This window comes from Somniosus microcephalus, chromosome 17, assembly GCF_052327205.1.
Source record: "Somniosus microcephalus isolate GS21.2 chromosome 17, FLI_Smic_1.0, whole genome shotgun sequence".
Classification (NCBI taxonomy): Eukaryota; Metazoa; Chordata; class Chondrichthyes; order Squaliformes; family Somniosidae; genus Somniosus; species Somniosus microcephalus.
Genome location: NC_141003.1, coordinates 52,286,090 through 52,311,181, shown reverse-complemented (window position 1 = coordinate 52,311,181; position 25,092 = coordinate 52,286,090). Strand labels below are relative to the sequence as shown.

At 52.1% G+C, this 25,092-nt stretch overlaps 1 protein-coding gene across 5 annotated transcripts in view; it reads left to right on the top strand.

Moving 5' to 3' along the window:
• The window catches only part of mlc1 (modulator of VRAC current 1), a 61,982-nt gene that overhangs the window by 11,372 nt on the left and 25,518 nt on the right, over positions 1 to 25,092 (top strand). For all 5 annotated transcript variants that reach the window (XM_086010320.1, XM_086010319.1, XM_086010317.1 and 2 more), the window contains 2 exons: positions 23,639 to 23,740; positions 24,167 to 24,238. In XM_086010320.1, the coding sequence (XP_085866446.1) occupies positions 23,639 to 23,740; positions 24,167 to 24,238 (174 nt within the window). The remainder of the gene's footprint in view (positions 1 to 23,638; positions 23,741 to 24,166; positions 24,239 to 25,092) is intronic.

Sequence of the window (25,092 nt, the reverse complement as noted above, 5' to 3'; positions counted from 1 at the left end):
CAGACAGAGGATGAGCTACCTCAACTTGACTGAGCAGCAGTGCCAAAGGAAGCTCAGACTTTTGCGAGAGGTAGTGGGTGACATCTGCGCAATGCTGCAGCAAGACCTGGAGCCCAGAGGAGTGGGTGGACACCCCTTACCAGTGGCCATCAAAGTCACCACCACACTCAACTTTTTTGCTTCAGGATCATTCCAGGGATCAAAAGCAGACATCAGCGGCATCTCCCAGGCAGCCGCACACACCGGCATCACTCAGGTAACCGATGCCCTCTTTGCCAACGCGCACAATTACATCAACTTCTCCAAGGTTCAAGCAAGTGTAACCGCGCGTGCGGTTGGATTTGGATTTGCTAATCTGGCAGGCTTTCCAAGGGTGCAGGGCATCATAGACTGCACACATGTGGCCCTTAAGACACCCCATCACAATCCAGGTATTTTTGTCCACCACAAGGGCTTCCACTCCCTCAACGTGCAGCTGGTGTGTGACTACAATAAGGAGATTTTTCATGTTTGCGCCAAGTATCCTGGCAGTTGCCATGACTCCTTCATCCTGCAGCAGTCGAGTGTGCCTCCGCTCTTCAGTCTGCCAGACCAACTTTTCGGATGGCTACTTGGAGACAAGGGCTATCCCCTGAAGACATGGCTAAACTCGCCGTTGAGGAGGCCATCCAACGAAGCTGAGGAGCGCTACAACTCCAGCCACATTTCTACCAGATCCATTATCAAGCAAACTATCAGCTTGCTGAAGATACGATTCAGATGCCCTGCAGTACTCAGCAGCCAGGGTCTCCAGAATCGTTGTGGTCTGCTGTACACTTCACAACATGGCACAGCATCATGGCTTGCAGCTGCCTGAGGTACAAGTGGCTCATCGCATAACCTCCTCAGATGAGGATGAGGATGATGATGAGGAGGAGGAGGAGGGGGAGGAGGAGGAGGAGACCGACAATGAGCAGCTTACGGAGGCACATCAACCAGCGGCAGCAGCACACGAGAACCTTGCTGCCTGGGATGCAAGGGATGCAGTCATCCAGGCCAGATTTGCCTAGCCTGCCCAATCAAACACATTTGCCTCGCACCTTCTTACCAGACCATCGACAATGGACAAGAACCTGCGGCTTCCTATCATTCTGACCACCATACTGACAATTCCAAGTCACCCTAAGCCCTTAATATGGAAGTCCCATTTGCGAAATGACACAGCCCACAACATCAACAGTTTGTCAGCAAGTTTTTTCATCACATACAGTCACGGATAGCTTTTCAAAAATAAACACAACAGAACACCCAAGTGACTACCCTTGTGAATACTTGTGCTTTATCTTCCTCTTATGCGTGCTCCTACGTGGTGCTTCCCCTGTGGTTTCAGCAGATGTGGAGGCCCCTTGCTCACTTTCTTGCTGCTCCTGCCTCGACACCTTTGGCGGGCATCCTCTGGGGTTGCGAGCCTGTGCGGGCTCGCCAACAGTCTGCTGCTCCTGCGGCTGTGCAGGGGCTGAGATGCCGATCTCAGTTGGGTGAGGACTCTGGTGGGGCTCTGACCGAGGGCTTTGCAGTGGCATGGGATTGTGAGCACTTGGAGAGGAGCCCCCTCTTCCTTGTTGTCTGCCACCAACATCCCTCCCATGGGTCAGCCCCACTTCAGAGCTAGCAAGTGGCTTGACAGCACCTTGCTGCACTTCAGGGGGGCCATGAGGACCCGTTTTTGCACTGGAAGTCCTACTCCAGAGGACTTCCATGAAGGTCTGGTTTCTCTGCTCAATAGCTGACCATCGCTCCTCAAGAGATGTCAGTCTATTCTGAACAATGACCATGTTTTCAAGACCCTGGCGATTTAGCTCTTCCATGGCCGTAGCCATCCTCTCCTCTACCGTAGCCACCCTCTCTTCTACGGTAGCCAGCCTTAACACGGAGGTAGCCATCCTTTCCACGGAGGTTGCCATCCTTTCTATGGTGATGCGTTCATGCGCCAATGCCTCCACAAAGGCTCTGCTCATGTTAGCGATGGACTCCTTCATCCGCTCCACACTCGCAGCAACCCTGGAGACAAAACCTGCCAGAGACTCCTGCACCTGTTCCTGGAGTTCCAGCACCGCTCTCCTTCTGGATGGACCCAGAGGCACAGGGTCGACATGCAGCTGAGCTGAGCTGGGAGAGTCCTGCGCCCTCCGACGAGGACTCTCCACTGCTGTCCCTGGCTCCACCATCTGTTGATGCTCACTTGTGAGCTGTAATACACCAGGTGACAACACTACTCTATGTCCCGAAGGTCCCACCGAGGTGTGAGTTTCTGCGCTGGTGTTGGGTGCACTTAATTCTGCCGTCGCTGCGGCCTCAGAGGTTGCAGCTTCCTCTGAGGAGTCTGGGGGCTCAGGCTGTTCCTCCTGGACAATTGTAAGAAGTCACACAACACCAGGTTATAGTCCAACAGCTTTATTTAAAGTCACAAGCTTTTGGAGCGCTGCTCCTTCGTCAGGTGAAGTGGAGAGATGCATAAAGACACAGCTTATATAGTCAGAGAATAATGTCAGATGTTTACAGGTAATCTTTCTAACTGCCATTTATCACACCTCAGCAGAGAGCTAATCACAGCAATCAAAGGTGTGGATGGTGTCCAAACAGGTCAGTCAGGAAAACATTACATCAAAGAACAATGAGGTGGGGTCACAAGAGGTCAAATGTTGCAGATGCTCCACACTCGCAGTGTTCTTTGATGTAATGTTTTCCTGACTGACCTGTTTGGACACCATCCACACCTTTGATTGCTGTGATTATCTCTCTGCCGAGGTGTGATAAATGGCAGTTAGAAAGATTACCTGTAAACATCTGACATTATTCTCTGACTATATAAGCTGTGTCTTTATGCATCTCTCCACTTCACCTGATGAAGGAGCAGCGCTCCGAAAGCTTGTGACTTCAAATAAAGCTGTTGGACTATAACCTGGTGTTGTGTGACTTCTTACATTTGTCCACCCCAGTCCAACGCCGGCATCTCCACACCTGGACAATGGGGAGGGTTTTTTTTTATGGTCCTGTGGGGGAGTAAAGGAAAGAGTTAGGCATGTGAGATAACCGTTGCATGCACATTGAATTGTGCAGATTATCATAAGTCAATCTGTTTCAGCATTAGAATTAAGATCAGTCACTCATGCAATGTCAATGAGAGAGATGAAAAACTATTCTGTCACCAACTTGCTCTGATTCGCCCGTCTGTCCGTCCCCCACTTGCGCATCTTCCTCGACTCCCACGATCTCCAGAGCCGCCTCCTCTGCAGTGGTGAGTTGGGCTATTGAGGGTGGCCCTCCTCCTGTCCTCACTCTCTCCCTCTTATTGTGGGCTCTCTTTTCCTGCAATGAGGGACACAAGTGGAGTTTGACTGAGAATGAAGGAGTGAGTGCAGAGATTCCATAGCATAGACGCCTAGAAGGACACAAAGATGGAATGAGGTCCCAAGAAAAAGTTGTTGTCATAGCATCACAGTGATAGGGAGTGTGAGGGCTGCATAGTCAAATAATTAAGCGAATGTGAACATACAGAGAGAGGGAATGGTTAAAGGTGCAGGGATGTAAGGGTGAAGTGGGATGTGGAGGAGGAGGTCGACAATGAAGAGTGCTGGTGATGAGAGGCAATGGGGAGCAGATTGAGGGTCATGGGGATGGAATACTCACTTTTCCTGTGCGGAGAAGGTCATGAAACCTCTTTCTGCACTGCAGCACATTGATATGGCACTCACCTCCTGTGCCACTTGCAGCCACACAGCTTTGGTCTGTTGGGGAGGCTTTTTCCTCCCAGAAGAAGGAAACAGCACTTCCTTATTCGCTCTTGCTCCCTCCACAAGAGCTTGGAGGGAGGCCTCATCAAAATGGGGTGCACATTTTGGTCTGGTGCTTGGCATGTTTAGAGCACAAATCCCTCAGAAGTATAAACCAAGGCCTAGAAATTCAGTGGGCTGCGCCACTAGTTAGCGCCTAAAGAAGGCACTCAGTGGCTTTAGCGCCACTGGCCACGCCTCCCGCGAAATTTAGCGGGGCACTAATGGCGGCGTTGGCCTGTAGCGCTGCGCCGCCACCGATGATGTCATCGGTGTGTAGGGGTTGTTGGTTGGGTGGTCGGTTTGGCCCGGGCCTGACCCAGTGGACGTTTTCGAGGCGTCCCCACACTCCCACTCAGTTCTGACACTGGGATCCTACCAGGCAGCTGATGCGCAGAATAACAAGTTCGAGACAGACAAGCAGGTGAAAGGTTAAAATAATAACGGTTTTATTGAGAGAAAAATAAAACAAAACAAGCAAGCAGAGAAAGTAATTGGTTCAACGATACTAAACCAAGGCTACAGCTCTATACACTTTAAAAAGAGAAAAAAAAAGGAATACTATATATTCAAAACAGAGGGCACGCGAGTGCGGGAAGGAGTACGACACATCGAGGGGTGTCACACATTAACACTCCCCTTAGCCTTATCCCCACCTCCTACACTATCCCTAACCTAGGTCGAACTAAAGGGGGGTCAGACTCTCATGCTCACCCAACACATTGGAACAAAGGCCTTTAGGTTGTCCTGGGACTGCAGCTTTAGTTGGTCTGGCCTGGTAAAGTTCAGTGTGCACTGGCCACACACTCTCCCGTCAGTCAGGTAGTGGATCTTCCTCCTTGGCTGGGCGAAAAGGCTTCCCTCCTGGGTCGGGCTGCGCCGTTTAGCGAGGCCCGCTCTGGGCTCCGGTCCGTACCGGGATGGTACACTTCATCCCGTGTCTTCCTGGTTCCACTCTGAATCCCTGCCTGAGGTGGTGGGCACGGAGGGGGGGGGAAACAGTCAGGTTTAAATCGGGAGTCAGTACGGACCGGGAGCTTCGCCTGCTTACCAAAGCATGGGCCTGCTGCGCATAGCCTTCCCCGTCTTGGAGACTGCGTCTCCCAGTAGAGTCCTCGAAGTTTCCCTTTTGCAGCGAAGTCCCAGGATGAAATCGAAGTGAAGTGTAGAAGCTGTCTCTCCCGAAGTGTGTTCCAAGTCGAAGTGTCTCCAACTGCCCTTTCTGTCTGCTTGCTAAAAACAGTTATACTCTCTCGATCTGCCTTGCCTCCCCCCGATCGAGAGGTGCCCCAGGTTACTTCGTTAACTGTAAATGGCTGCAAAACGGCCGATTTCCCACTAACGGCCTTATCACCAGCCCTCATTGTTTTTGGTTTCAGTCACACAATAGTGTCTCTGGTGCCTAGTCCTCTAAAACGGTTTCTGATATGATTGGATCTGTTAGGATGGGCCCGATGATGGTTTTAACTAGCTTAACCCTGATTGCAGTGCAACCAGGTTCATTGTTCTTACCGGCCTACTGGCGACTTGCTATTACATATTCAATTCCATGTCTGGCCTGGAATCCACATAGGGACTGTGGAATTCCAGGCCCTGTCTCCAGTCTTGTTGCTGGGGAGAAAAATGACTCACTTCCAGCAGCTTTCTGGTCACGTGTCCCAGAACTCCATTTTGTATGTTTAAAAAGTGGCCAACTTTGTTTGATTCGGAAAGCAGGCGAGGTGGGGGAATTTTGCAAACTCCCTACACCCCCCTGTGATACATAATAATTTTTCTTGAAAATTCCATTACGTATCATAATTCTGGCCCTCCTTAGTCGACCTTCCCCTTAGATTAATCTCTCCCCTCCACAGATACCCGCGATACATCGCACTTCCCATAACGCGAGACCGTGGTGTACACAAGCAGCTAGAAAAGGAAAAATCAACCAAGTACATTACATTACTTACATCCAAACATGGAGGGGCTCCGACGTCCCTGCTCAGTTCGGTACATTCATCATTCACAATCTTTATTAACAACCGCGCCGCAAGAATTCTCATAGTACGGAGAGTCCCTTGGGAGGGTTTACGCAGACGAATCCCCGTTGATTCCCACGTAGTGTTCCTGCCAAGTTCTTTGGTTGCGGAACTGTGTCAACCGACCCCTCCCTCTACACTGCACGCAGACTAGGTACAGTACGATCCCTATCTGACACACCACCAGGATGTGGGAGGCCAGACGGATCCACGAGGGGACCTCTATACTCTCAAAAATGTCCCACCACGGTGGAACCACTATATCCAAAATCTTGGACCCTATATCTATCGTCTTTTGCTCTAGGGTGTAAAAGTGTTTTTGGGAAACCACTACGGCCTTCAGTAGCTTTGCGAGGTGTTCAGGGAGAAGTGGAATCTCGTAGCCGAAGTGTGCTACATACTGTAACAAGTTGGTTACATTCTCTTTAACAGTGAGGTGAACGGTGGAGGGCTCCGGGATGGGGACAATTCGTTCCTGGGCCACTTGAACTTCTGCCTCGGGTTTGAAACAGAAACTGCTGTCACTCACCGCACACCAGCTGTGCTGTCCGTGCCGGTAGTGGGACGCGCCGATGGTGACACAGTAGGTCCCACCTCCTATATATGCCACCTGGGGGGGAACGTGGCCTTGTGCCATCGCCTCCATGGTGCAATTTATAGGCTTCGCGCCAGCAGCTCTGAACCCACACTGCGGTCTTAAAAAGGCATTCAAGTGCTGGGGACACAGGATTATGTGTGCTCCCCGGCTCTGGCACCCTGAAAGGTTCGTGCCTGTCATTTCGTGCTCCCACTTGATGACGTAAGGCGGGACCGTGGCGAAACGAATGTGCGCACCCCCTTGGATCACTCCAATAGTCTCCACCCTGTACACCGGTGCGGGTCGGGCTGTCCTACCCATGACCAGCATCCTAACAACCACCCCCATGACTGTGTGGTTAGACCGACCACAGTCCACGGGAACTGGATAAGCCTCGGAGGCTAGCCGGAGTTGGCACGGGCTCAATGCGTTCTCATACGGGTGGAGGGCGGCGAGGTGTTTGTTACTGATCCAGGAGGGGACCAAACCCTGTTTCAGGTCCTCCAGATTACTGCGGCCCTCACCCAGTAACCATGCCCCGTACAGTACGCACACCGCGCTCTGCGCTGCTTGGTCAGACACATTCCTGTCCTCCCGTATGAGAGCATTTACCGTTTTCGCATGCTTCTCCAACTCTGCTATGATTTCCTTCAAATGGACCGTCATAGCCTGGTCCTCATGCAACTCCGAGCTCACTACTTTGTTCTCATCCATGAGAATCCCCTTTAGCTGTGTTTTCAGCTCATTTATCTGGGTCTGTAACTCAATGTTGTCTAAAGAGTTGATGACAGAAGTCCCAGTATTAAACGCGGTGAAAGTATCACCCAAAATACCCCTTCTCTGTCTCCCCGTGTCGCCCAAAAACTCGCATGGTGTAGTGTAGAGTTCAGTCCTATCCCCACTAGAAAAATCAAATTTGTAAAACCTCCCGAACATGTCCTTTAAGAGGGCCTGGTATAACTGTTCTGTTTCCTTGGGCCACCACTCGGGTAGACGTACCTCGGTGAGATTTAAGATCACCGAGGCCACCGCGTAGTGTACCCCCTGGTACAGCACCTGATCGGTAGGCACTAGTACCAGTCCATTCCCAGGTCCCTTAGTGGTGGTAGGGCACCCTTCCCGGGGTGTCCTATTAGGTGGATTGGTGGGTAACGGCTTGCGGGTGCGCGCCACCAGTTCCGTGGCTTTAACTGGGGCTGCCCCTTGAAAAACCACGCATGAACGTATGTGAGAGCCCCACCTTATCCCCTTCCCCTGGTCCTGCCAGGCGGCAGAGAAGACAACTGAGATTCCTGCGGGGCAGGCCTCCTTCGATCCCCACATACACACATAAATCCCTTGCTCGGATTCCCACCATTTGTCCCAACAGACACCTGTCCTTTCTGCTGTAGCAGTGACAGTTCGGTGGGTGTCATTGTCCATTCGCACCCACGTGGATGAAGCGTCTTTTAAGTCATTCTTTAACTTGCGGATCCACCACCATCGCGCGGCCGGGATCCTTCCGGTGCAGGTCAGGCAGACCTTCTTGCCAACGATGACTCCCACACGCGCAGCCACTATTTCCACCGTGGGAAACACTAGGGATGCCTCGCTGTAGGTGAAATCGGGCTGGTCAGAATACCGGGTGGAATTGGACCCGACCCATCCGGGCCAGCGCCTCTGGTGGGTGTAGGTGGCGGGTCCCTCGGAGCCTCTCTCACAGCTCCCTGCAGTGACTACCGGAGCTCTCGGTCCGGAGCACCCAAAAACGTAGGAGTCTTCTACGTCTCCCCGGAGTCCTCTGCTCCCCTCGATTAGGGCGAGCAGGATGGCCAGCTGCCATGCGCGAATGCCTCTCTGTAAAACAAAAAGGAACACGCAGCCAGGTCTCTCCGGAGATGCTCTGGCCTGGGTTAAGCGGTGGTTGGGTCCCTCGACCTCGAACCCAAACACATACACTGTGAGCAACAAGACTTACTTAACCACTAAACTTATAAACCTAACTTAACTTATAATATACTATATACATCCGCCGCCCATCTCCGGACGGCTAAGTCAGTCCCTGGTAGGGCCCCGGCTTGCCATTGCTTCCGGCGGGCCAGCGGTGTCCCTACCTATGGCCCCTTCGCGGTCTGTGGCCGGCCGCTGGGGACCCCTGTCCTCAGCTTTCCTAATCCTCAGGACGGCTCTGGGCAAATGGAAGACGGGTGACCACGTCTTCTTGGGCTGGGGTGTGCGGGATGACCTCCTGAGGGCGGGTGGAGCTTTCTTGGCCAGTGGTCCCCTGACTCGGGCCGCCGCTCCCTTGCATCCATCCCCCCCTCCTACCGTTGGGACAAACGTCCCGCTGCAGCCTACTGCTGCGACCCGCAGGTCTCTGCCCCCTGTTCCCACGACGGGGTCCGGGGCGGGGTTCCTGACCTCAGGTCCCTCCTTCCCTACACCTGAGCTAGGGGCGGGGCTACTCTCCTCGGTCTCCCCCCCTCCTCATCTGAACTGAGAGCGGAGGCGCTGTCCTCGGGTTCCTCCCCCTCTATACCCGAGCTGAGGCTGGAGACGCTGCTCTCGGGTTCCTCCCCCTCAGCCACATCCCACAGAAGTGGAGGAACGCCCCACTCGCCGGTGGCTCCTCCCTTCAGACACGTCACCAGGCCTGCTGCGGTCTGTGACCTGGTTCCCATATCGGGCTGGGGATTTCTATTCCCCAACCCCTGACCAGCCAGCTGTCCAGCCCTGCTTGGCTTAAACAGCTTGCACTGGTTGATATGAAACCACTTTGTACGCCGGGGCATTTTCACGGCGTACACCATGGGGCTGGCTTTGTCTACCACACTAAAGGGCCCCATGTACAAAGGCTCCAAACTTCCTACTCTGGCATAATTCCTGACCATGACCTGGTCTCCCACTTCCCATTCTTGGTGCCCTTTCGGTTCCAGCAGCAATCGGTTACTCTGATGCTGCCTCCCCATGTTCCCCGCTGCCTGCCCATGGACCTGCTTCAGGTGCTCATAGAGGGTCCGGGCGAACTTGTCCCGATTCACCTCCCGGAGTTGCCCCTCCATAAGCAGTGGCGCTAACACATGGGTGGGGGTCCACATGACCCTGCCTGTCATCAGCTCGTACGGGGAGTACCCCGTGCTTTTTGACTGGCTGGCCCGGATCCCCATCAACACTAACGGCAGGATCTCAGCCCATTTGCGGGGCGAGTCCACCGTCTCCTTTCTCAACCGTTCCTTGAGGGTCCGGTTCATGCGCTCCACAATCCCGGATGACTGTGGATTGTGAGCTACATGCCACTTTCCCTCAATGCCCAACAGCATAAGGGCCGTCTGCATCACCTGTCCGGTGAAGTGACTCCCCTGGTCGGACTCCACATACTGTGGTAGTCCCCACCGCGAGAACACCTCTCAGACTAGGATCCTTGCAGTTCCCAGAGCCGTGGCATTTCTACAGGGGAAGGTTTCCACCCACTTGGTGAACACATCCACCAGGACTAGGCAGTACTTAAAGCCTCCCTGGGTGGTGGGCAGGGGCCCGATGTAGTTGACCTGGATCGACTGCCATGGTCCCTCTACCTGCCTGATGTGTCCGATGGGCACCTTCCTTTTCCGGGGGTCAGGGTTGTTTGCAGCGCACACGAGACAGTCTACACAGAACTCGCGGACGTCCTCCCTGAGTCCCGGCCACCATCCCGCCTGTTCCACCCGCTGCCAGGTGGCCTCGGGCCCGGGGTGTCCCGCTCCCGGTCCCTCATGGGCCAGTTGCAGGAACTCCCTCCGGTGTTGTTGCGGCACAATCCACTGCTCCCCCCTGAACAGCATGCCCTCTTTAACGGAGAGGGTCGCTGTCCCATATGGCCCCTCTACCCTCCTGCCCTCAATGACTGCGCTGAGGACAGCCTTCAGGGCCGGGTCCTGAGCCTGGACGGACTTAAGGTCCGGGGCTAATGCTACCCCTACCCTCCTTTGTGTCCCGTCCCTACCTCTGATCACTGCCACAGGTCCGGACCCGAATGGATCCCAGAAAGTGCCGGTGCGGGCACCCTCCTTGGCAAGCAGGTCAGCCTGCTGGTTACCCTGACCGCGGGGTTCTGTGGAGGAATGAGCTTTCACCTTATGGATGAACACGTCCCCTTCCTCCCCCACGGCTGCCAGAATCTTTTCCAGCAAGGGCTTCACTCTGAGGGGTCTCCCGTCAGCGGAGGTGTATCCGCGGCAGGACCAGATGGCCAAATATTCCGTACACGAGTTGCACGTGAACATGCTGTCCGAGCAAATCGTGTAGGGGGTAGGGAAGATTTCGGGGTGTGTAATGACATACACCACCACGGACAGTTCAGCCTGCTGGGCACTCATGGTGCTGGGGAGTTTAATTGCCAGGGCAATGCTTGCCGTAGGGTCATAAATCCCACATCCCGTGAGACGCTTGCCAGCGGACACCGTGCTGGAACCATCAACATAGATTTCGCGGCCTGTGGGATGTATCCCAGCCCGTAAACCTATGTTCACCTCCCAAACCCCTTCTACGGAACACCGATGGGCTGTTCCTGGGTAGACCAAATTGGCCGCGAGCTTTAGCTCGCAGAGACCCTTCACCCTCAGATCCATCTGGGAGAGGAGCAAGGTCCAGCGAGCAATGCAGGCACTGCTCACTGTCCCATCCTTAATTCTCCCATCCAGTAGCATCTGAGTCGGCGTGTGATGCGTGAGGAGGGTGATGGGAGAGGTGCCTGTGAAGATTAGGGACCTCTTCACAGCCCAATGCGTGGCTAACAGATGCCTCTCGCAATTGGAGTAGCTCCTCTCAACATCAGTGAGCACCCTGGAGGAGTATACCATGGGCCGCAGCCGGCCGTGCCGCTCTTGAAGCAGCACTGAGCTCAGGCTGTCCCCGCTGGCTGCTACCTCCAGAAAAAACTCCTTTCCCTCATCTATGGCTCCCAGGGCTGGTGCGGTCTGCAGATTCTCTTTGAGCCCGACAAACGCTGCCTGGCACTCCTCATCCCAATGCCACTCCACTCCCTTGTGCAGGAGTCGGAGCAGAGGAGCTGCAGAGGCTGCATAGTCCTCAATAAAATCTCGACAGTAACCGGTCAGTCCTAGAAACGACCTCACACCCGATACTGTTTATGGGATCGGTAGCTCTTGCACCGCCTCCCTCCTGGCCTTATCTATGGCCCTTTCTCCAGCGCGCACGGTCAGGCCCAGGAATTTTACCTCCTGCCGGCCGATCTGCGCTTTCTTGGGGTTAACTTTAAACCCCTTCTGCCCTAACAGCTCCAGCAACTCGGCCAATAGTGGGCCATGCTCCTCCTTTGAATCGGTGAAGAGGAGTAGGTCGTCCACATATTGGACTAGTTGTCTGGGCTGGCTAAACTCCTTGATGCTACCTGCCATGCACTGATGGAAGACGCTGGGGCTGTTAGAAACATAGAAACATAGAAACTAGGAGCAGGAGTAGGCCATTCGGCCCTTCGAGCCTGCTCCGCCATTCAACGAGATCATGGCTGATCATCCAAACCCTAGCACCCGGTCCCTACACCGACAGCCATCCCACCCAAGCCCTATCCCCGTAACCCCACATATTTAATCCCCCCTAACACTAAGGGCCAATTTTTTATCATGGCCGATCAACCTGTTGTGAAAGCCCTGTGGCAAGCAGTTCCAAGTGTACTGTTGCCCCCTAAACGTAAAGGCAAACTTGTACTGGTCCTCCCTCCGTACAGGGATGGACCAAAACCCGTTTGAAGTATCCAGTACCGTGAACGTGGTCGTGGATGCTGGGATACTCCCAATTAGGTCAGCGACTGCTGCCACGGTGGGGGCGCAGGCAGGAATGTTACTATTGAGGACCCGATAGTCCACCGTGGCTCTCCAGGCACCGTCCGGTTTCCTCACCGGCCACAATGGAGAGTTCATGTGGGTTGCTATAGGTCTCAGAACTCCCTGCTGCACTAGGGAGGACATGGCTGCTTCCATGTTTGGCTCAGCTTCCCTTGGGAAATTATACTGTTTCTGTGGTCTGGCCATGGGATCCCTGTCTACCGTGACCTCAAACCCCGTGACCCTACTGCAGTCGTGCTGGTGAGTGGCAAACATGGTCAGGTGCGCCTTCACGAATGCCCGAAACTCCTCGGGGTCACCACTGACCATAAGCCCGAGGTCGTAGCGTCCCTTTGGCTTCATGGTGCAGAGAGTCCCCTTCCCTTCCTTTCCCGGGATCACTACTACCTCACCATCCTTTATTCCACCTGCTCCCCACAAGCAGTGGTTCCTTAGATCCACCAGAATCCCGTGACCTGCAATGAAGTCGGCCCCCAGGACTCCCCTTCCACCCTCCACCTCCCACCTCATCAGGATGCACTTCCATGTGGTGTGGAGTGGTCCCAACTGGATGGAAAGCGGGATGGACACCGACCCAGCCTGTTCCTTCCCTGTAAATCCCGATAGACTGTAGGGGACCCCGCTGGAGAGGGGCGAGGCGGCGGGGTTATCTGCATAGATTACAGTGCTCGATGCTCCCGTATCCAGCAGATAGGTCCCCTTCAGCCTCTCCACCTCCATCTCCACGAGGGGTCTCCCCCACTCATCATAGCGGACAGAGCACAGGTGGACCGGTTGCGTTCTTGCTAGTCAGGGTTGGGAATTGGCTGGGGCTGCCGGAGTAAGAGCGCCGGTGGCCATTGCTACCTTCCCCTGGCCAGACAATACGGACCGTACGGTGTCCAGTATTATCTCGACCTGGCTAGGTCCTGCCCCCGCCGGTTGGGCTGGGGCAGTGGGCACCTTCCCCCTGGTCTCTTTCCAAGGGTTTCTACACTCCTTCTGCCAGTGGCCATCTTTACCACACCCGTAACAATTAAGTTTGGGGTGTGTTGGGGTAGTCCCTTCCTGGCGCCACTCCTTCCTACCCGGCCCGGGTTTTGCCTCATGCAGCTTCCCTTTCGCTGGGAGCGCTTCGGCTGCCCGACCGTTCTTGTAGGCTAGGGTGAGCTGCCGGATCACCCTGGCTTCTGTGGCCCCGGGGTCCTTGGGGTCAAACCAAACTTCCGCTTTTGCTCTAACTTGCGGCAGGCTGTTCGCCACCAAGCAACGGAACCAATGGGTCAGGAGATCTCCGTTCAGGAACGCCCGGTTGGGTGTCCCTGGGCAAGCTCTCCGGTACACCGGCCACAGCTGGTCCGCGAAAGCTTGCGGAGTCTCTTCCACCAATTGAACCGTTTTCTCCACACGGGAGAACGGACTACCCTCATCCATGCCCAATGCCTCTAAGATTGCGTCCTTGAGCTCCTCGTACCCACTCTGACCTCTTTTATCCCCGTCAGAGAGGGACTGGAGGAGGCTGCTTTCTAGGGAAAATAGCAGCATTTTGGCCTGCTCAGCGTCATCACAGTTGTTGGCGCTGGCTGCCTGCTCTACCTCCCTAAAATGAACCGAGGGATCTCCCTTCTGGGAGAGCTTTGGAATATTGCTCACCATACTCCTAAGCTGTTGGGTATTAAAAGGGACCACAAACTGGTTCTGGAGAGGCCCTTCCCTTTCCCCTTCGGCGGGCGGACCTAACCTCAGCTGCCGGGCCGGGCACATGGGCCCCGCTCCCGTCCTAGCTGGGGCTTGGACCACCTCCGCCTTCACCTCCCCTTGGTGCCACACTTCCCCGAAACTCGGAGTAGTGGGTGGTGGACGGGCAATTTCCTCTCTTTCCTCTATTGCTTCCCTAGGTACCACTTGGGATGGTGAAATGGTCCTACCCTCGTTCCCCAGAAAATCCGCCTGACCCACCTTCGGATTCATCAGGCATACCATGCCCTTTGCCTTCCGGAGGGCTTGGCTAAGACTCTCTGGCCTAGAAATTCACTATGGCCCCGTCAGCTGGCTAGCGCCCAAAAGTTAGCGCTGGGCGGGAAGCCTATAGCGATCATCAGATATTCATTGTTAGCGCCCCAATTCGGAACCGGGCGCTATACCAGGGTGTGTCCGCCTCCACTTGGGGCGCTGACACTGAATATCAGCGTTCTTGGCGCCGCTGCGCCAGCCGCTGCGGAGCGGCAGGCTGCGGTACTGCAGGCCTCCTCCTTCTCTTAAGGGGGAGCTGCCTGCAATGGGGAGATCGCCGCTGGATAGTGCCGGCAAATGAGCCCGGCACTACGGAGAAGTGCCGGGCTCGCGGAAAGCAGCCGGCAATGCCGCGGCGGTGGGGGTGGAGGAGGCCGGGGAAGGAGGTGCGGGCAGGCGGCCGCCGAAAAAGCGGCCGGCCGCACCTTCCGCTTTAAAGCACCCCACTAAGGCAGCAGGACGGCCCCGTTTTCTGGTCGCTGTTTGCAGCTGCTTCGGAGGAGGCGGCCGCAAATAAATATGGGGATCGGGCCGGCTTCAGGGCGGAACCGGGGCACTGCGCACACCGATGACATCATCGGTGCCGGCGCAGCGCTAACGGCTACCACCGCCAATACCGCTGCGTTGAATATCTGCGCAAACTCATTTCTGGCGCAAAATCTCTCTTTAGGCGTTAACTGGGCGCAAAGCTGGCAGCGCCTTAATGAATTTCTAGGCCTCTATCTTCTCCTGACAGGGGCTGTGGTCAGCTTCCCCGAACCCCTGTTCACTGGCCAGCTTATAGGCTGCCTTCACTTCCCTGACTTTCTCCTCCTGTTCTTTTACTTCCTTTACCAAGCGGGCACTTTTGTCCCGCAGCCTAAACTCATTCCCCTTGGCCTCGGTGACTTGACACCGCAGGTATTCCAACTGGGAATTATAATCCCCTAGTTTGCGTGGGTTTCCTCCGGGTGCTCCGGTTTCCTCCCACAGTCCAAAGATGTGCGGGTTAGGTTGATTGGCTATGATAAATTGACCCTTAGTGTTAGGGGGATTAAATACGTGGGGTTACGGGGATAGGGTGGGATATGTGTCGGTGCAGGCTCGATGGGCCGAAATGGCCTCTATCTGCACTGTGGGGTTTCTGTGATTCTGTGAAGAGCTGCACCCTCTCCTGTGCGAGAGCCTGCAGCGCCACAACTAACTTCTCTCCTGCCTGAGTCTTCTCCTGGACTTCCAGTTCCAGCTCCTTTAACCTGGCTGCCTGGGCTGCGATGAGCCCATCCAGGAGCTGTACCTGCTTTTTGTAGCAGCACAGCCACACAGCCTTTTCAAGCGATCTCGTGTTCCCTCCCCTGCGTCCACTGAGCTGCGGTGTCCACCGGACGGCCAGCCTTCAGCAGAGCGGTGATCCACTTCTTAGTGAGATTCACCTTCCTGAACACATAGTCCGAGATTCTCTCATCCATCAAGCTTGTCTCATTCGACTCGCCATCTACAACACCAGATGCCTGCGCCCAGTGTCCTGCCGCGGTCGCCATTTTGTAGGGGTTGTTGGTTGGGTGGTCGGTTTGGCCCGGGCCTGACCCAGTGGACGTTTTCGAGGCGTCCCCACACTCCCACTCAGTTCTGACACTGGGATCCTACCAGGCAGCTGATGCGCAGAATAACAAGCTCGAGACAGACAAGCAGATGAAAGGTTAAAATAATAACGGTTTTATTGAGAGAAAAATAAAACAAAACAAGCAAGCAGAGAAATTAATTGGTTCAACGATACTAAACCAAGGCTACAGCTCTATACACTTTAAAAAGAGGGAAAAAAAAGGAATACTATATATTCAAAACAGAGGGCACGCGAGTGCGGGAAGGAGTACGACACATCGAGGGGTATCACACATTAACACTCCCCTTAGCCTTATCCCCACCTCCTACACTATCCCTAACCTAGGTCGAACTAAAGGGGGGTCAGACTCTCATGCTCACCCAACGCATTGGAACAAAGGCCTTTAGGTTGTCCTGGGACTGCAGCTTTAGTTGGTCTGGCCTGGTAAAGTTCAGTGTGCACTGGCCACACACTCTCCCGTCAGTCAGGTAGTGGATCTTCCTCCTTGTCTGGGCGAAAAGGCTTCCCTCCTGGGTCGGGCTGCGCCGTTTAGCGAGGCCCGCTCTGGGCTCCGGTCCGTACCGGGATGGTGCACTCCGTCCCGTGTCTTCCTGGTTCCACTCTGAATCCCTGCCTGGGGTGGTGGGCACGGTGGGGGGGAACAGTCAGGTTTAAATCGGGAGTCAGTACGGACCGGGAGCTTCGCCTGCTTACCAAAGCATGGGCCTGCTGCGCATAGCCTTCCTCGTCTTGGAGACTGCTTCTCCCAGTAGAGTCCTCGAAGTTTCCCTTTTGCAGCGAAGTCCCAGGATGAAATCGAAGTGAAGTGTAGAAGCTGTCTCTCCCGAAGTGTGTTCCAAGTCGAAGTGTCTCCAACTGCCCTTTCTGTCTGCTTGCTAAAAACAGTTATACTCTCTCGATCTGCCTTGCCTCCCCCCGATCGAGAGGTGTCCCAGGTTACTTCGTTAACTGTAAATGGCTGCAAAACGGCCGATTCCCACTAACGGCCTTATCACCAGCCCTCATTGTTTTTGGTTTCAGTCACACAATAGTGTCTCTGGTGCCTAGTCCTCTAAAACGGTTTCTGATATGATTGGATCTGTTAGGATGGGCCCAATGATGGTTTTAACTAGCTTAACCCTGATTGCAGTGCAACCAGGTTCATTGTTCTTACCGGCCTACTGGCGACTTGCTATTACATATTCAATTCCATGTCTGGCCTGGAATCCACATAGGGACTGTAGAATTCCAGGCCCTGTCTCCAGTCTTGTTGCTGGGGAGAAAAATGACTCACTTCCAGCAACTTTCTGGTCACGTGTCCCAGAACTCCATTTTGTACGTTTAAAAAGTGGCCAACTTTGTTTGATTCGGAAAGCAGGCGAGGTGGGGGAATTTTGCAAACTCCCTACAGGTGTGCGCAGTGCCCCACTACTGCCCCGAATGCGATATTGGGTCGCGCCCCCACTGTAACGCCGGTCGCAAATCGCGACTGGTTCACGAGGCTTACCTGTGGCGGTAGTGGCGCAAATTAAGGTGGAGGTGCGGGGTGGCCATTTTTTTCAGTGGCCGCCTGCCAGCACCTCCTCGCGCCGCCCTCCCCGGCCTCCTGATCCCCCCCCGGGCAGTGCCGGCTGTGTCCCGAGAGCCCGGCACTTCTCCTCGGTAACGGGCTCTTTTGCCGACACTCGCAATCGGTGATCGCGCTGGTGCAGGCCCCTCCCCCTTAAGAAGGGGAGGAAGGCCTGCAGTACCGCAGCGCGCCGTGCCGCAGCATGTGGCGCTACGGCACCTAGCACTGCGATATTCAGTTTGAGCGCCACAAGCGGGACGCAGGGAGCCTCGAGCAGCGCCCCGAGTCCCTCTTGGGGCGCTCCAACTGAATATCGGGAGGGCGCAAGCGGCTCCGCCCGGAGCGCAAATTCCGGCGCCCAGGCGTGCTTGGCGCCCCAAACGCAGCGCCACCGAATTTTTAGCTCCAAATGTTCGTAGGCAGAAAAAGAACCAAGGCTGCTTGCAGGCCTTAAATGCAGCTGCATAGATGACATCATCAGAGGCGAGTTTCAGCACCAAAAGATTCATTGGCCCAAGGGTTCCCACACGCTGGGAATCAAGTGCCCAATTAGGGGAAAATCGCGCAATTGTCCCGCCTCACATTGGAGGCGGGGTCGGGACCCGCCGACCACCTGACCCACCCCCAGCCCGCCCCCAATGACAAAATCCAGCTCCATGTCTCCACACTGAAGAGATATGGCATCCTTGGTGATCAATGATCCTGTGAGAGGTCCATGTTCCAGCTTCCAGCCAGACACCGGTCCTCCCTTTTCCTTCTCATAACATTCCAACACAGGTACAACTACAACTGACCTTGGTTCCCGTACACATCTAGCTTCACTCTATCCCATATTCTTACTGTTGGCCAATATCCAACTTTCATTAACTCACCCACAGCTTCCCTATTCAACTATGTCTGTCCTCTCTCTCACCCCAGGCTGTCTAGGTTACAGCCCAAGATGCTTCAATTATAGGCAAAGGGTTACATGTGTAATATAATTCAAGTTACCATTGCATACAGTTTACAATTACAGACATTTAGGGCTGGATTTTGTCAATGGGGAGCTTTTGGAGGCGGGACTCCCACTTGTTGTGTTTTAGTCCCGCCTCCATTGACTTGTGGTCAATCCATGCTATTTTCCCTTGATTGACCTTGTTAAGCCCGCCCAGTTACAGGTGACATCAGCGAGTGCCGTTTCATCTGTCAAGAGCTTTTGACAGATGAAATGTCATCATTTGACAGCTCTGTGAAGCTGTCAAACACTGACAATCTGTCTTCTAAGTTGTGTCTTTACTCAAGACCCAATTAGAAAGCCTTCCTGACCAGAAAGCAGAAGGCTACAGCTTTTGACAGTTCAGTGGCCATTCTGCTTTCTGTGCCAGTGAGCTGAGGGACTCCCGAGACCTGAAGGGAGGAAGCCTGCAGGAAGATGGAAAGGTAAGTAAAACTTATTAAAACACTTTACACACACCTCACACACTTACCTCTGCACCCATTACTCACCTGCACACCAGACATCTCAGCCCCTCCGACCCCCGCAGACCGACAGCCCGCCTTGCTGACCCTGGCGAGGTTCGGAGCCATCGGGAAGCCCACACTTCAGGGCTCAAAATAGGGATTAGCCAAAAAACTGCCTGTTAACTACCTGTTAACAGGCAGTTAATTGGCATTAATCCACTTCCCGCCTCGAGGATTCTGCCATTTTTCTGGCAGTCCTGTCTCCAAACCCGCCTCCCCAGGGCTGGCAAAATCCAGCCCTTACAGTTAATTCCCCACATAAACACTCCTTGCCTGGTCATGGCTCCACCGGCTTATGACCACCGTACGATTAGGAGAGTGTTCATTCAGTGTGAAGCCACATGCTGGCATGATGTGCTGACACACGTCATACCAACATTCCCATTTATTTCCAATTTGCCGACAACATCTTAGGTCTGGGGCCAACCATGAGCCCTTTTTACCAATTAACCATTGTGGGTGATCTTTGAATTCCTTGAAGATGGTATTACCTTCAGAGGGTCCAATAACTGACAGACACTACTCTATACAACCGTACCAGAAGGGCTGTGGAGTTGCCAACAATAGGGACTGCTAGAATCACTGGAATTTGGCTACCTTCACTTTGGGAGTGGGCCTGAGGGGCGAAGAAAGCTAGGCTGTGTCACCTTATACGTTTCTATTCCACCCCCATCTTATTGGCTCCAAGCCAGATAGCTAAGTGATGGTTCTTAACAAAGGCAGGAATTTGGTTGGACTCTTAAGTTGGACTGTCCCTTTTGGATTAAAGTGAGTACGAAATTTCCATACATGCTACACATAACTGCTTGATAAATATTCTGCTGTGCATAATCTTGGTTATTTGCCCCAATGACTTCATTGACCTTATCTGAGATGGACTGCAGGGCTGTGGGACAACAAGGTTTTACCCTGTTTGTGAACCAGGTTGCCACTCTGGTCATTTAGTTTAGTCAATAATCCCTTCAGCTATCTCCACATGACCTCGTCATGTTCCCACATACTTTCTATGTCTATCCGATTCATTCCTGCTACACCGGTTGTGGTTCCTATTCCTACCCAGTCGGCTAGATCCCCTCCGCAGTTGAGCCTTTACTCCTTCTTTCTTATTGAAGTCAGGGCTTCCCCAGTCCTTCCTCTGGTTTCTGACCTGTGAATCCTCTACTAACTCCTACAACATAAGATGAAACAAATTAAGGTAATTACCATGACACAATCCGCCGGGCAAATACAAAAAGGTTAGATTAAAAACAACCGGTGCAATTTCAAAGCACGCGTCGTTATACAATATATCTCCAGATTCTTACCACCTCCAGCCCATTCATCGGCGGCTTAGGGAGAGAAAGAGAAGATCCACCCGGTGGTGGTGAAGGATATTTTCAGGAAGTAGGAGGCATCCAGCGATGGTCCTATTTGCCTGTTTGAACAACCAACAGTTCTCATATTTCTGCTTAGGGTCAGAAGCTGTCAGCCAGCTGGCTGAATGGTCTCTCTTTTTCCTGGATGTGAAGATTTCTGTAAACAGCCTCTTTATTTTCCAAGATCCCATTAGTTGCTCAAAAGACATGAGCGAACAGCAGAAGTTTTACATTGTGTCTCCTGTCCCTAGTGGTAGATATCTTGATTAGTTTCCATTCACTAACAAAACGTATAAACACAAAATGGAAAAGTGTGTGCATTGTGTTATGCAAAGTCAATTAGCCCTTGAGATGTCCCACAGATCTGAAATATCTCCAGCATCTGTTGATAATGGTTCAATACCTAATTGTATTCAGTTGTGGCTATTTCAATCTTTTGTGACCCATTTGCTTTAGCATTATTAGGGGATCATCAATTGGTGCAACCCATTTTAAAATTATGCTCACTTAGGTCCTCACTGGTTCCCAAATGGGACTTTAGTTCTTCACAAATTAATATACCCACAATTCTATCTCTTTGATAGTATGAGTTATAGGTTTGATAAATGGAAAGCTGCACTGTTGCTAGCATTAGCTTTGACTTGCAAAGCTAGTGCACTGCAAGCCCTTATTGTAGGTTAGTTATGGTTAATTTGAGATTCTGGCAGGACAGTCCTTAGGACTCACCCAGAGTTTTTACCTAAGATTGCTTCCCAAATTCACTTGAGCCAAGAAACTGTTCCAAATTTTATCTGTCACCATGCAAATCAGAACTGGAACAATTGCTTCGACTATGCAGATGCTAAGCGAGCCCTAAGTTGTTATGATATATTTCTTGTGCAGAACAATTTAGGAAGTCTGAACACTTATTAATTTGCTTTGGTGTAAAGACCCAAGGCAAACTGGTGATTAAGCACTTGATGGCCGCATAGCATGGCGGAGAAGCACTACTGGCGCGAATTCATGAACTCATTTCTCTTATCTGGAAGGAGGAGAGCATGCCAGGGGATCTCAGAGACGCCGTAATTGTGACCATCTTCAAGAAAGGTGACAAGTCCGATTGCGGTAATTACAGAGGAGTTTCCCTGCTATCTGCCACAGGGAAAGTCATCGCAAGAATCCTTCTCAATCGCCTTCTCCCAGTGGCCGAAGAGCTCCTCCCAGAGTTGCAATGCGGATTCCGCCCACTAAGGGGCACAATGGACATGATCTTCACCACACGTCAATTACAAGAGAAATGCAGGGAACAGCACCAACCACTGTACATGGCCTTCTTTGATCTCACAAAGACCTCCGACACTGTCAACCGTGAGGGATTATGGAGTGTCCTCCTCAAATTCGGCTGCCCTCAAAACTTTGTCACTATCCTCCGCCTGCTTCACGACGACATGCAAGCCGTGATCCTGACCAACGGTTCCACCACAGACCCAATTCACGTATGAACTGGGGTCAAGCAGGGCTGTGTCATCGCACCAACGCTCGTCTCAATCTTCCTTGCTGCAATGCTCCATCTCACCCTCAGTAAGCTCCCCACTGGAGTGGAGCTAATTTACAGAACAAACGGGAAACTGTTCAACCTCCGTCGCCTCCAGTCCAGATCCAAGGTCGTCTCATCCTCTGTCGTCGAATTACAGTATGCAGACGATGCTTACGTCTGCGCTCACTCAGAGGTCGAACTCCAAACCATTGTAAACACCTTCACCGAAGCATACGAGAGCATGGGCCTTACACTAAACATCCGTAAGACAAAGGTCCTCTACCAACCTGCCCCCGCCACACAGTGCTGCCCCCTGATTATCAAAATCCATGACAAGGCCTTGGACACCGTGGACCACTTTCCATACCTCGGGAGCCTACTGTCAACACGGGCAGATGTCGACGACAAAGTCCAACACCGCTTTCAGTGTGCCAGTGCAGCCTTCGGTCGCCTGAGGAAGAGAGTGTTTGAAGACCAGGACCTCAAACCCGGCACTAAGCTCATGGTCTGCAGGGCAGCAGTGATACCTGCCTTGCTGTATGCCTCAGAGACATGGACCATGTACAGCAGGCACCTCAAAGCACTGGAGAGGTACCACCAACGCTGCCTCCGCAAGATCCTGCAAATCCATTGGCAGGATAGGCACACCAACGTCAGTGTTCTTGCTCAGGCCAACAACCCCAGCATCGAAGCTCTGACCATGCTCAATCAGCTCCGATGGACGGGTCACATTGTCCGCATGCCCGATACGAGACTCCCAAAACAAGCGCTCTACTCGGAGCTCCGGCATGGCAAGAGAGCCACAGGTGGGCAGAGGAAACGCTTCAAGGACACCCTCAAAGCCTCCTTGAAAAAGTGTAACATCCCCACTGACACCTGGGAATCCCTGGCCCAAGACCGCGCAAAGTGGAGGAGAAGCATCCGGGAAGGCGCCAAACACCTCAAGTCTCCTCGCCGGGAGAAAGCGGAAGCCAAGCAGAAACAGCGTAAGGAGCGCACGTCAACCCAAGCACCCCACCCACCCGCCTCTTCAACCACCGTCTGCCCCACCTGTGACAGAGACTGTAGGTTCCGCATTGGACTCATCAGTCACCTGCGAGCTCATTTTTAATGTGGAAGCAAGTCATCCTCGGTTCCGAGGGACTGCCTAAGAAATAAGAAGAGATGGTTGAGTCCACTTTACAGGAAATAAGTTCAGGGGCAGGTTAAAGACCATTCCACCCAAGGGGCAGAATGGCCTACTCCTGTTCCTATTACATGCTGCTGCCTCGGCATCTCTCAGTCAGATTCAAATTGATAGTGTTGATTATGCAAGATTGCCACATGGAACAATCTTCACGTTTACTGACCGTTACTGTCTAGATTTAACTGAAGCACACACCACATCACTCCTAATGCTCTACTGGTTTGGTGGAGAATGTGAAATGAAGATGATGGATAGATTTGTCTGCCTGGTAGATCTTCTTCATTCTTAGAATAATATGGAACCTACACACACGACAGTCCCACCCATTTATTACTGCAGGGTTATCATTTTGGGGTGTTAGTGATACATAGTTAGTTGGCTAGATTAAGTTCAGCTTCAGGTCAAAATGAACTGGCAAAATGCACACGTCTGGGCTTTATACAGCATGGAAATAGGACAGCTATGTCACGACTGATCTGCAACATAATTAACATTTCTATGTGTGTGCACAGCACATGGTTTCCCCAGAACCTGTCAAATTAGGCTATACTCCTAATAGAGGATGCAAATCATTTGAAAAATGAAGACTTTTATCAGTTAAGTAATGATTCTTTCTTTGTTATACACTTAGGTTAAAATGCAAACAGGTTGTTACTTAAATCAGCTCATCTAATGCATGTATATTTTATAATTTATTTTCTTTCATAGATAAACTTTAACCTGGTTTTACTTGTACTTCTGGAAATACTCATGGCATGTAAAGTCATCCTATCAGCAAGATCCGACACTGAATGCTGTAAGAGAAAGAAAGTAAGTGTTCCAGTTGCAAAGTCTCAATCTTCAGACTGCTAAACCATATATTTTAAAATGTAGGTAGTAGTGGCTTTCAGCTTGAGAATCAGAACATACTGAATAAAAACACTATTTTACAAGTTGATTCAGCTAACGTAAACCATGTCTACAGGCCTTTTTATTGTTGAATTATAAAATTCAAAACACAATTAAAGCAGCTTTATGTGGTATTAAATTACATACTATTTTAAATATACTACCAGCTGTTTTCTTATGTGTGTACATATATACATACTGAATACACTGATATGGAGGGTAAAGATGCTACTTTGCATTAGAATAACAGATGTGAAGTTTCTGAGACTTGGTGACTTTCTCTTTAGGTGTAAGTGCCTTGCGTTCTAATTTTATGCTGATTTATCTTTTTATAAAATATACCTGCAGGTCCTGTCATACGATGAAACAACTTTCTTATGCCACATAAGATTCCCATCTCGTACTCTGAAGTCCTATTCGGTAAGTTAAGAGCTATAATGCTCAGCATTGATTGTTTTGCTAATAGTAGTTATTTGGAGAATCTAATTATGGGAGTAATCACTGATGAAGCATCATCTGCTTTGTCTACAAATACATCTTTTTGTTTATCTTTGTCATACTGGTGCTACCAGTCCTTCCCAGTGCCACTGGAGAAGGGATGTGACTGGAGAGTGTGCTGTTATACCTGCTATTAGGGGATGGGGGAAGAAGGGGAAAGATAAGCATCATTTACAAATTTCAACATCATACCTCCAATTCCTGAGTCCAAATCATGTATGGTTAAGAAAGAGCTTGGCCTCTGTCCACTGCCTCATAGAATCATACAGCACAGAAGGAGGCCATTCGGCCCATCGAGTCTGCGTCGGCTGTTTCGAAGAGCAATCCATTTAGTCCCACTCCCCCGCTCTTTCCCCATATCCCTGCATGTTTTTTCCTTCAAATATTTATCCAATTCCCTTTTAAAGGCTACTATTGAATCTGTATCCACCACCCTATCAGGCAGTGCATTCCAAATCTTAACCACTTGTTGGTGAAAAGGTTTTTCCTCATATCACCTCTGGTTCTTTTGCCAATCACCTTAAATCTGTGCCCTTCAGCCATTGGAAACAGTTTCTCTTTATTTACTTTATCTAAACCATTCATGATTTGTAAATACCTCCATCAAATCTCCTCTTAGCTTTCTCTGCCCCAAGGAGAACAACCCCAGCTTCTCTAGCCTATCCATGTAACTGCAATCCCTCATCCCTGGAACCAATCTAATAAATCTCTTCTGTACCCTCTCCAAAGCCCTCATGTCCGTCCTAAAATGTGGTGCCCAGAATTGGGCACAATAC